The 11,466-nt window shown below is 43.0% G+C and overlaps 1 protein-coding gene across 1 annotated transcript in view; it reads right to left on the bottom strand.

The window, feature by feature from the left end:
* Positions 1–439: 439 nt before the first annotated feature.
* LOC112107756 (dynein heavy chain 5, axonemal-like) overlaps positions 440–11,466 on the bottom strand; it is a 273,895-nt gene continuing 262,868 nt past the window's right edge. The window contains exons 75-76 of the mRNA XM_026659242.1: positions 2,438–2,659; positions 440–661 (exon numbers count right to left, since the gene is read on the bottom strand). Of these exons, the coding sequence (XP_026515027.1) occupies positions 443–661; positions 2,438–2,659 (441 nt within the window). The 3' untranslated portion in view covers positions 440–442. The remainder of the gene's footprint in view (positions 662–2,437; positions 2,660–11,466) is intronic.

Genomic DNA, 11,466 nt, shown 5'->3' with positions numbered 1-11,466 from the left:
CAATACCTATCAGCATAACAGTATTATAAAGAGGAGATAAGATCAATAAAGAATCACTGTAAAATCTAGTTAGAACAGTAGTTTCAAGCAAGAGGCATTTTGAATGGGGATATATTTTGAATGTGGAATAGAGTATTTAGTAGAATGAGCTAATTTATGCAGCAAATAGGAATAGATTCAGTGCAACTAGACTTTATACCTATAATTGTTTTCCATGTCACAGATTTGAAGGTTCCCTGGTTGAAGTTCCCAAGTTAAACATGTTTAATGATTCCTGCTGTGAAAAGATCATACAAATCACCATGCAGATACAGCTGTCTCTACAAATATGATTTGCTAATGCCCATATATCTATGAATAGAAATATACCACTGCTTTGTAATAAAACTAAAGCCTGAACGCCCTTTGCCCAGTATTCCAATTGGATCTTATTGCCATAGTGCTATTTGGAATCACAGAGTAATGCAACACCCCTTAGAGTCCAGTGGTCAGGATTTTGCACAGTTTTCAAATATAAAGAGAAAATGTAGGTCAGATCCGTTCGTCGAGGTTTTTTGTACACAGGACAGGAGTACAAGCTCCCTGGCTGTTTCTTTGGATCTAGTGGTGCTGTGGTGCTGATAGCGTACACATGGACTACAGGAAGACTTGTGAACAGCACCTAAGGGGAACATTAACAAAAAACAAACCACTCAGAGAGCCATTCCAGGGACACTGAATCCCACTAGTGACTTACCAGACAAAAGCACACTAGGCAGCACACAAGTGGCACAGCACTGCAGGGGACATCAAGGGGCGTGGGCCACCCCCCGACTTTTTCTGCTGCTTCTTTGCTTACAGCAGTGCTGCTGGGAAGCTGCTTTGCCTGGCGCTTAGCAGATGCAGCAGCATGTGGAAGCCCCGAGCTGCTGCTTAGCCCTGCACTATCGCAAAAATATCGTCAAGCCAGTGAAAGCCCCAGGGTGACTTGGGTTGGGGGGACCCGGAAGGTAAAGGCAGTGGGCAGGGGGGCCTGTAAAAGAACCAAGGAGTAGAGGAGAGTGGGGACTCTAGGGGAGAGTGGTGGGGGAGTCTTCTTCCTTCTCTTTCCCTGTCTCTTCATTAGCTTTCCTCATTCTTTCCCCACCCTCCTCCTCTTTGCTAATTGGGAGTAGTGGAGCTTCAAAGGAGAAGCTGCTACTAGCAGTCCCACTTGCCTGAGCTGTTTTGCTAGCAGTGGTGCTTCAAAGAACAAACAGGTGCCCGTTGGGTGTTTCCAAGCCAAATCTAACTATCTGAGATTTACCCATCACTACACATTACGCTTGTGTGCAGCTAAATATGTGACACCAAGAGTCAGCTTAATCACAGTTATACATAGGATTTGCTGCATAGAAACTGTATATTATGCATTGCTTGATTACAAGAAGTTTATAAATATTTGCTTCAGTCAGTCAGGAAAGGCACATGTGTGGGAAACATCTTAGCACGAACACAGAACGTTACAGTTGGCTGTCACAATGGCAAAGATCTCAAAGACACAGTTCTCATCCAGTGAGAGGCGTAAGTGCTTTACCAACCACAAACCGGAATTCCCTGACTCACAACTGCAATGTAGTTACCTCTGGGGCAAAGCCTGGCAACGTTTTCCAGAATACAGGAACCCTACAGAACAGTCTGGAGTGGGAATGTCAGCTGACATCACAGAGGCAATTGTTTTTAGATAAACTTAACCAAACTGAAGTTTAAGTAAGACCTCAGAGTTAACATCTATTTGTGTAAAAAAAATGCCAAGGGTTTCAATGATCCCACTGGTCTGGTCTTCAGTGGCTTCTATCACACCCTATCCTACTTAGCTTACAAGTTTTGATGGGAGCACAGCTTAAAGTGATATGGATGTGGGCATTACTATTATGTAGCTATGTACCTGTGGCTCCCTGAAGCAGAAGAGTATGACTTTGACCTGCTACAGTTAAACCCATCCTAGATGAGATCCTAACATTCCTCTTCACAATGGAGCTTCATTGTTCTAACCCACCCCCCATATTTATCCTTTCCTCCTTAGACAGCCTTGGACACAGCTTTCACCCCCTGGCTAAGAGGGTGGCCAGCCACACACATGCCAAAACAACTCTTCCGGATGTCCAGATGAGAGGTACTTGTGTGATCACCTTTGTCTTCCAAGAGCAGCACTCTGTGTTATGTGTCTGAGTGTTAACGTTCTGGGGAGCAAAAAGCTCAGGGGCTGCCTGGAAGCCCGGCTTTTCCACATTCCAGGGCACAGAGCTGCGATCAATCTATTCATGTCCCCCAGGTAGTATTTTATCCCAATTACAATATATTGTGCAATTACTGTCCTAGTCACGCTGAATGTTTCCTTAAAGCACCCTACTGACCAGGCTTTATTTAATATGCTGTAACTGTGACACACTCTCTTTGCTGACAACCTGCCACTAACCTTTGGTGCAGACTCCATTAGCTTGGCGTTCCTACGGTCCCAACCTGCTCCGTCCAGGAAAAGGCCATATATGTAAACCCCACCAATGTCAGCAGGAGGAGGGCTGCTAATATCTTCTTTCATCATCCTGGTTACATCATTGTGTAAAATAACACTGTCGAGCGCCCAGCCTTTTGCTAAATTCATGCGTGTCGTTTCCTGCCGCATGGCAGTTAGGAATCCCTGTAGTAAGTAGAGAGAGAAAAGGAAAGTCTGAGGTTTAGCCATGTCCCACTACTATTCCTTACTTGGTTATAACAGTGACTTAAAAGCATAAAGTGCTACACTACATAATGTCATCTGCTTATCAAATCAAGTGCAATAGTGAAAACCAAATGCTTTCATATATAATCACTGCGATATGCCCCATTATGTATTTGCTATTTGGACGTGGGTGCCAAAAAGCCTCCAGCAGTTAGACTTAATTTAACATATCAAATGTTACATGCATAAAGGAGCCCACTTAGCAGACATACTTTACAGCTACAGATACTTTGGACAGATGGAGAGAGATCTGACAAATATGCCAGATTAATTTAATGTGGTTTGTGTCATTCCTGAACACGGGCAATTGCTTGGCCACAAATAATTTTAGTATTTCACTATATGCTCTACAGCTCTGCTTTTCCAAGAATAATATCATTAGTCATTTACACTGCAAAAGTACTTCTCATCCCACAAGGATGCCAAAGCAGTTTACAAACTTAAATTGAAGTACAAAGGAATCAAATCATTTGATGCACAGGAATCAAATCATCTCCCACTGAAATGCAACCATCACTGGGGTGAAATGCAGTCACTGCTTGATGGCTCGTTGCAAAGCTATACTGAATTATTTTATTATATTTTATTCATTTGATGCTCATTTATACAGCACAGTAAACGGCACAGCATTTAGAAACACTATGAGATCCATTTCTGCCCCAAAGAGCTACAATCTAAGACAGACAAGAAGAATAAAACAAAGGTTCAGGGAAGTGAGAGATGGAGCCCGGGAAGAAGTAGGTTTTAAGGACAGATTTCAAGGAATAGAGAGAGTGAGGGTTTGGTGGACAGATGTGGGAGACATAAGTATGTGTGAATTATAAGTATGAAACAAAGGGTGGGGAATGCAAAGGGGACAGTAAGGTTAGAGGGCTGGTGGTGTCAGTCAGGGAGAAGGAAATGAGACCATCATGGAATTGGAAGCAATGAAAGACCTTCACTGTGAGTACTGGAGACTGTTGTGTGAACAGGCCCATTACTATTATTCACTACTAGTAGCAGAAAGCCCAGGCTGTTGCACAGGTGTAATTTGTAAAGTTGTGTGCACAGAAAAGCCAAAAATGGCTGAGAAACTAAAACCTGGATTGTAATAGATTGCAAATCCCGGTGATGATTGAACTTGGTGCTAGTCTGAAAAAATAAAAAGAATCCTCCACCATGCTTGGAGCTGTATCTGTGATGGGTTGGATCACAGAAACCCCCTTGGGAGCTGCCACCTGATGTGCCAAGACTACTTCTATCCCTGTTTTCCCTGCCAGCTCAGGACTCCAGCACCCTGTCTTGCTGAGCCACACACTCCCGTCTGCTCCAACACAGACCCATGGTCTGAATTACTTGCCCCAAAGCTGCAGGTTTACCTGAAAACAGTTCACAGAAGGGTGCTTGTCTTTAGCACTCAGATGCCCAACTCCCAATGGGGTCTAAACCCAAATAAATCCGTTTTACCCTGTATAAAGCTTATGCAGGGTAAACTCATAAATTGTTCGCCCTCTATAACACAGATAGAGAGATATGCACAGCTGTTTGCTCCCCCAGGTATTAACACATACTCTGAGTTAATTAATAAGTAAAAAGTGATTTTATTAAATACAGAAAGTAGGATGTAAGTGGTTCCAAGTAGTAACAGACAGAACAAAGTAAGTCACCAAGCAAAATAAAATAAAATGCGCAAATCTATGTCTAATCAAACTCTGAATACAGATAAGATCCTCACCAGTTCCAGAATGCTCCCCTTTACAGACTAATCTCCTTTTAGCCTGGGTCAAGTAATCACTCACACTCCTTTGTTCCAGTTTCTTCCAAGTATCCTGGGGGGTGGAGAGGCTCTCTCTTTAGCCAGCTGAAGACCAAATGGAGGGGTCTCCCATGGGTTTAAATAGACTTTCTCTTGTGGGTGGAGACCCCCCTCCTCACTCATATGCAAAGTCCAGCTCCAAGATGGAGTTCTGGAGTCACCTGGGCAAGTTACATGTCCATGCATGACTCACAGTCTTTACAGGCAGAAGCCACTGTCCACATGGTATCATGTATGTCTCCAGGAAGACTTTTATGTGGATTGGAGTATTCCAAGATGCATTGTTCCCCAAATGCTTCCTGATCGAGCATTATGAATTCCTTTCTAAAGAAGCTGACCAAATGCCTCACAAAGCTTACTTAGAAATCAAGCAAGTATACATAACTTTGAACACACAAATGGTGCCTGCATACAACTAGGATGAACATAACTAGTAGATCATAACTTTTACATAGATATATTACATGGCATATGTAGCAAAACCCTATTCCAGTTATATCATACATACATTTATAAGCACCCTCCCATAAAGCCTTAGGGGTACACTGTCACAGTATCTATCACTTCACACTCACTCAACAGACACTCTAGGCTTCAGAGTGATGTTTGGGGCAATTGTGTATACTGGCTGTGTTGTGTGGGAGGTATGTTGTGCTAGGAGAGTTCTATGGATTTGTGCAAGTGGTGAATGGGGGTGCGTGCTGCGGTGATGGGCTACGTGTGTTGGGGGTTATTGTGTGTGCTGGCTGTGTTGTGTGCATGGTTGTGTTGATTTGTGGTTAGGGACTGTTATACTGGGAGATTTGTGTTGATTTGTGTGGGTGGTGAATTAGGTGTGTGCTCTGTGGTAAGGTGCTATGTGTGTTTGGGGTTATTGTGTGTGTGGGTTATATTGTGCTGTGAGAATTGTAGTGAATTGTATGTGTGGTGAATGAAGGGTATGTGCTGCTGTGAGGGGCTATGTGTGTTTGAGTAATTGTGTATGCTGGTTGTGCTGGTGTGTGGGTGGTTGTGGTGATTTGTGTCTATAGGTGTTGTGCTGTGAGATTTGTGTTGTTTTGTGCGGGTGGCTTTTGGGCATATGGGGGGGCAGTTCTTGGGACAAGTAATCCATCATCTGTGCAGTCTCCCTCACACAACCAATGAAACTACTGCATGCAAATTAGCTGGAGAATTAAGCAGGTGATTGGTTGAGATACCGCTGATATCACAGTGATCTAGGATTCTTGGCAGGGCATAGATACATGCCTAAATGTAGCCGTACACTGCACACATGTAATTTGTAAAGTCAGAATAGCTGAGAACTTAAAAACTGGACAGATCCAGACTGCAAAACCCAGTGATGATTGAACCTGGTGATATTCTGAACAAAAAGAGCTCTCAAGCACACTTGTAGTGCTTCCATCACTTCACACTGACTCACCAATATTTTAAGCTTCAGAATGACACACAGAGTGACAATCCTGGAATCTTACTATTTAGATTTGTATTGCAGTAGACCATGTTGAGCCCTTGGTTCAGAACTGCTTCCAAGGAAAGAAAGGCACCTGCTGAGTCATCAGCATCTTGGTTTAAACAGGTACAGAGCCCACCCACCTCTGCTACTTTTGTGAGAACTGGTGGGATTAGAGCACACAGGATATGGCTGCAGGCGTTGTTTGTCACACGACTGGATTCCTTGTTCTTAGTGCCAGTCCCAAGTCCCAATAAAGCGGGAAGGTTGGGTGATGGCCTGACAAGCCATCCCCATAAAACATCTCTAGCTTCAGCATGTGGAAGAAATGGACATAAAACTTTGGCTACTTCACCAGCTTTGGCAGTTCCATCTGCTACTCACAACAGAACCAAGCTTCAGGATTCATCTAAATCAACTATGTGCAGAGGAGTCAGACCGAATGATGATGGTCCTTCAGTAAACCAAATATGGGGTGGAAGAGCCTGATAATAAAAAATGTATATCCACTTCTGCAGCAATGTCAGTGCCTGAGGATGCGATTGTGGAATAAATGGTCATTAAGAGCTGTTGGAAAAACGACTCTCCTGGCTGAAGAATTGGAAAGGCTGAATGTTGATCTATGCAGTGTGCAGGAGTCATGGTGGGATTTGAGCACCAAGAGCACAACTGTGACTCATACAGGTCAGACCTTTTAATTGTTACATGCATGATGAGCATGCTGGTGTTGCTCTGGCTTTGTGCCTGAGGGTGCAACTGGCAATACAGACTTGGCACACTTCATCTCCATGCCTGATAGCCACCATTTTCAGTTTGAAGGTAGGATATGTGGTAGTTATTATTGCATATGCTCCACATGATACTGAAAAATATGCCTTTTTTTTTTGTACCATGTTAGACAACATTGAATCCGGTACATCACCCTGACTTCATACTGTCACCTTGGGAGATATGAACATGAGAACTGGCCATGACTGAACTGGATTTGAACGGGTACTGGGACCACACAGCTTACCAGAAGGGAGATCAGATAATGATGTGCATCTATAAGAATGTGCTTCCACACACAGACTATTTTTAATGGCTACCTGGTTTCAGCAAAACAAGTGCCATAACTACACATTTTGATATCCATCAGGCAACAATGCAACTTTGGATCACATTTTGAAATCCTTGACTAAAATCATCTGTGGATCTATGTGTATTTAGGATTGCTGATCTTGCTCCGGAATCTGAGCATCGACTCCTAATAGTTCCGTTTAAAAAAGTTCCAGAGATGACATCTATGGCATGGAAATACTTCAATGTTCATAAGCTTCACGAAGAAATGATCACTAATAGTTACCCAGTAGTGATTTCCAACAAATATTCTATATTAGATGATCAATTGTCTTCCGCAGAGAAAGAATGGACTTTATTTTGGGATTCTATCACAGGAAAACAACTGGGACCAAGGAGAATGAACAAGCAATGTTGGATTAAGGATGACTACATCAAATTATGGGAGAGAAAAAAAGAGGTGTGATGCAAAAGGGATGCACTAGCAGGTCAGAGGTGATTCAGCGAAGAGACGAGGAAATGGATAATAGAGGAAAAGAAATGTCTTGAAAGAGCAATCAAGAGGGCCTTCTGGAATGATCATAATCAATGATGAAATAGTATGGGACAGTACATTGAGGAAGCCTCTGAAAGACATGACCAGAAATGTGTATTTGTCCTAAATGGAAGGCCATTCTTGTGGCTTCTGCAAGTTAAGGATAAAAATGGAGACTACTGACAGGATGTTGATGCACAACTTAAGCACTCGCATGATCATTTTTGTGAATTAATGAACAGATCCCCACCAAGCTGTAAACTACAGCTTAATCCAAAAATGAATCCAGCAGAAAACAGGCTGGTGACATTAGAGGAAGTGATACTTGTGGTTAAACAGTTATGACATGATAAAGTATCTGGTCTTGACAATATTTTACCATAACTGCTAAAGAGTGGAGGCCTGGATTTTGTTCACTGGCTTCACAAAGTTGTCTTAAAAGTTTAAGAAATGAGTCATATTCCATAAGATTGGGAAAAGGGATGATGCATCATCCCTTTTTTCAAAAAAAGAAGAGCAATCAGCTTGCTCAAATTATAGGGGACTATTGCTCCTGCCAGTCAGGAAGGTGTTTACGATCATATTACTGAACCAACTGAAATACTGTCTCAACCCAAAAATGAGAGACAACCAGTGTGGTTTCTACTCCATTGATCGGCAATCCATGGTAGATATGCTCTTTTGAAAATTACTGAAAAACAACTAGAACAACGAAAGGAAGCTAACATCACATTTATAGACTCTGCAGCTCCTTTGTACTCAGTGCATCAATAAGTACTGCAGATACTGCTACACCAGTATGGGATGCCTGAGGATTTAGTGTGCTAGTGGAGGAACTGTACCTGGGTACATTTAGCTGTGGGAGGGTCAAGGATGCATTACAGACTGGTTTTCAGTAGAATCAGGAATACGCAGAATTGCGTTCTCTCATGTAGGTTATTTAATGTTCTAATAGACTATCTGATGACAAAACTGACTGAGGCCAAAGTAGGTGGTGTGAAATTTAAAGATTCATCTTTAGAAGATCTCAAATATGTGGATAATATTGCTTTACCTGAAGAGACTACTGACCAACCATAGCTAATGCTAGAAGAGCTGCAAAAAACTGCAGAATCTATAGGATTTAAGATCAATGGCGATAAAACCAAATGCACACCTCTTATAAACAAACAAAAAAACCATCTGCTAACACTGCATGTTGATGGCAGTGACACTGACTGGGTGAATAGTTTCTCTGCCTGGGTAGCTGTTTGACCAAAGGAGGATCTATATCCAGAGAAGTCACACACATTGGATCAGTCTTCCATCATGGCATTTCAGCATCATCAAAGGCCTCTGGCTGTGTGACAACTAAGATACAAGTGTTTCACATGGTAGTCATGACAACTCTGTTATAAGGAGCAGAAACATGGCCATTAAAAACAGCTGAGGAGAGGAAGCTAAACAGTTTTCAGTGTCAATAGTTATGGCGTATTCTTAATATTCATTGGTTTGATATTGTCACAACAAGGAGATACTTAGATGAGTCTGGCAAGTCGCAATCGTGGACTAGTGGAGAACAAGACGACTGCAATGGTGGGTTTATGTCTGCAGTGCACAAGAAGTTATGCTTTTACCGAAGGTTTATAGAACTGAGATCAAAGGAAGTAGAACACAAGGCTGGACATGAACAAGGTTGGAAGATGCAATTTTGAGGGATTCAAGAAATCTAAATCCTCCCATACAGACTCTTGCTGAAGGAAGAAGACTTGCAAGGAACTATTCAAGGTGGAAGTCCATCTTACATGCTACCATGACCACATCATCGCCATATGAACCTGCTGCTGGTGCGTTTCGTAAGTTCGTATTACACCTCAAGTTAAGAGAGCTTAGATACATAAGATAATGCAAACACACTGTCTCAGTTATCTACATTGCTACCTTCCTACTATCATTCTAGAAAGCCCAGCACAGGAGCATTTTAAAGAGGTTTTGTGTTAACAAATATCATTATAATTGAGTTTGAAGTAGTTGGTATCCCTATTATATAGCTAAAGGAGTTAGTGAGTAATGGCCAAATTGTGTCATCAGATATGCCCATTAGCTCAAAGCAGAACCTATGTGACGAGAATCTGTTTTCCCTCTCAGTCTGTAGAAATGATACCAGTACCAATATTTCAAAGTAGAAACATGTAAAACTAAAAGCCAAGTATCCTTACTCGGAAGGCTGAAGAGAGGTACCAGATCCCAGATAAACTAAGAAAAGAAAGCACAGAGAAGAGATTAAAGTACAGAGGGCAGGGTGAGGAAAGTGGTTCAAATGCTTGGCCAAACAAGGAAATAGTGATATTAATAAATAAAATACTACTAACAACAACAGCCTGGGGAGGAGGTGACCAGCCCTCTGTGGAGAAAGAAGTGGTTCAGAACTATTTAGAAAAGCTGGATGAGCACAAGTCCATGGGGCCGGATGCACTGCATCCGAGGGTACTAAAGGAGTTGGCGGATGTGACTGCAGAGCCATTAGCCATTATCTTTGAAAACTCATGGCGATCGGGGGAGGTCCCGGATGACTGGAAAAAGGCTAATGTAGAGCCCATCATTAAAAAAGGGAAGGAGGAGGATTCGGGGAACTACAGGCCAGTCGGCCTCACCTAAGTCGCTGGAAAAATCATGGAGCAGGTCCTCAAGGAATCAATTCTGAAGAACTTAGAGGAGAGGAAAGTGATCAGGAACAGTCAGCATGGATTCACCAAGGGCAAGTCATGCCTGACTAACTTAATTGCCTTTTATGAGGAGATAACTGGCTCTGTGGATGAGGGGAAAGCAGTGGATGTGTTATTCCTTGACTTTAGCAAAGCTTTTGATACAGTCTCCCACAGTATTCTTGCCAGCAGTATGAAGTAAAGAAGTATGGTCTGGATGAATGGACTATAAGGTGGATAGAAAGCTGGCTAGATCGTCGGGCTCAATGGGTAATGATCAATGGCTCCATGTCTAGTTGGCAGCCGGTATCAAGCGGAGTGCCCCAAGGGTCGGTCCTGGGGCCGGTTTTGTTCAATATCTTCATTAATGATCTGGAGGATGGCGTGGACTGCACTCTCAGCAAGTTTGCAGATGACACTAAACTGGGAGGAGTGGTAGATATGCTGGAGGGTAGGGATAGGATACAGAGGGACCTAGACAAATTGGAGGATTGGGCCAAAAGAAACCTGATGAGGTTCAACAAGGACAAGTGCAGAGTCCTGCACTTAGGACGGAAGAATCCCATGCACTGCTACAGACTAGGGACCGAATGGCTAAGCAGCAGTTTTGCAGAAAAGGACCTAGGGGATACAGTGGACGAGAAGCTGGATATGAATCGACAGTGTGCCCTTGTTGCCAAGAAGGCTAACAGCATTTTGGACTGTATAAGTAGGGGCATTGCCAGCAGATCGAGGGACGTGATCATTCCCCTCTATTTGACATTGGTGAGGCCTCATCTGGAGTACTGTGTCCAGTTTTGGACCCTGCACTACAAGAAGGATGTAGAAAAATTGGAAAGAGTCCAGCGGAGAGCAACAAAAATGATTAGGGGGCTGGAACACATGACTTATGAGCAGAAGAGAAGAATGAGGGGGGATTTGATAGCTGCTTTCAACTACCTGAAAGGGGGTTCTAAAGAGGATGGATCTAGACTGTTCTCAGTGGTAGCAGATGACAGAACAAGGAGCAATGGTCTCAAGTTGCAGTGGGGGAGGTTTAGGTTGGATATTAGGAAAAACTTTTTCATTAGGAGGGTGGTGAAGCACTGGAATGGGTTACCTAGGGAGGTGGTGGAATCTCCATCCTTAGAGGTTTTTAAGGTCAGGCTTGACAAAGCCCTGGCTGGGATGATTTAGTTGGGGGTTGGTCCTGCTTTGAGC

This window comes from Terrapene carolina, unplaced genomic scaffold (genome assembly GCF_002925995.2).
Source record: "Terrapene carolina triunguis isolate 2854851 unplaced genomic scaffold, T_m_triunguis-2.0 Scaffold613, whole genome shotgun sequence".
Taxonomy (NCBI): Eukaryota; Metazoa; Chordata; order Testudines; family Emydidae; genus Terrapene; species Terrapene triunguis.
The sequence above is the reverse complement of the archived record's forward strand: the minus strand, read 5'-3'. Positions and strand labels throughout refer to the sequence as shown.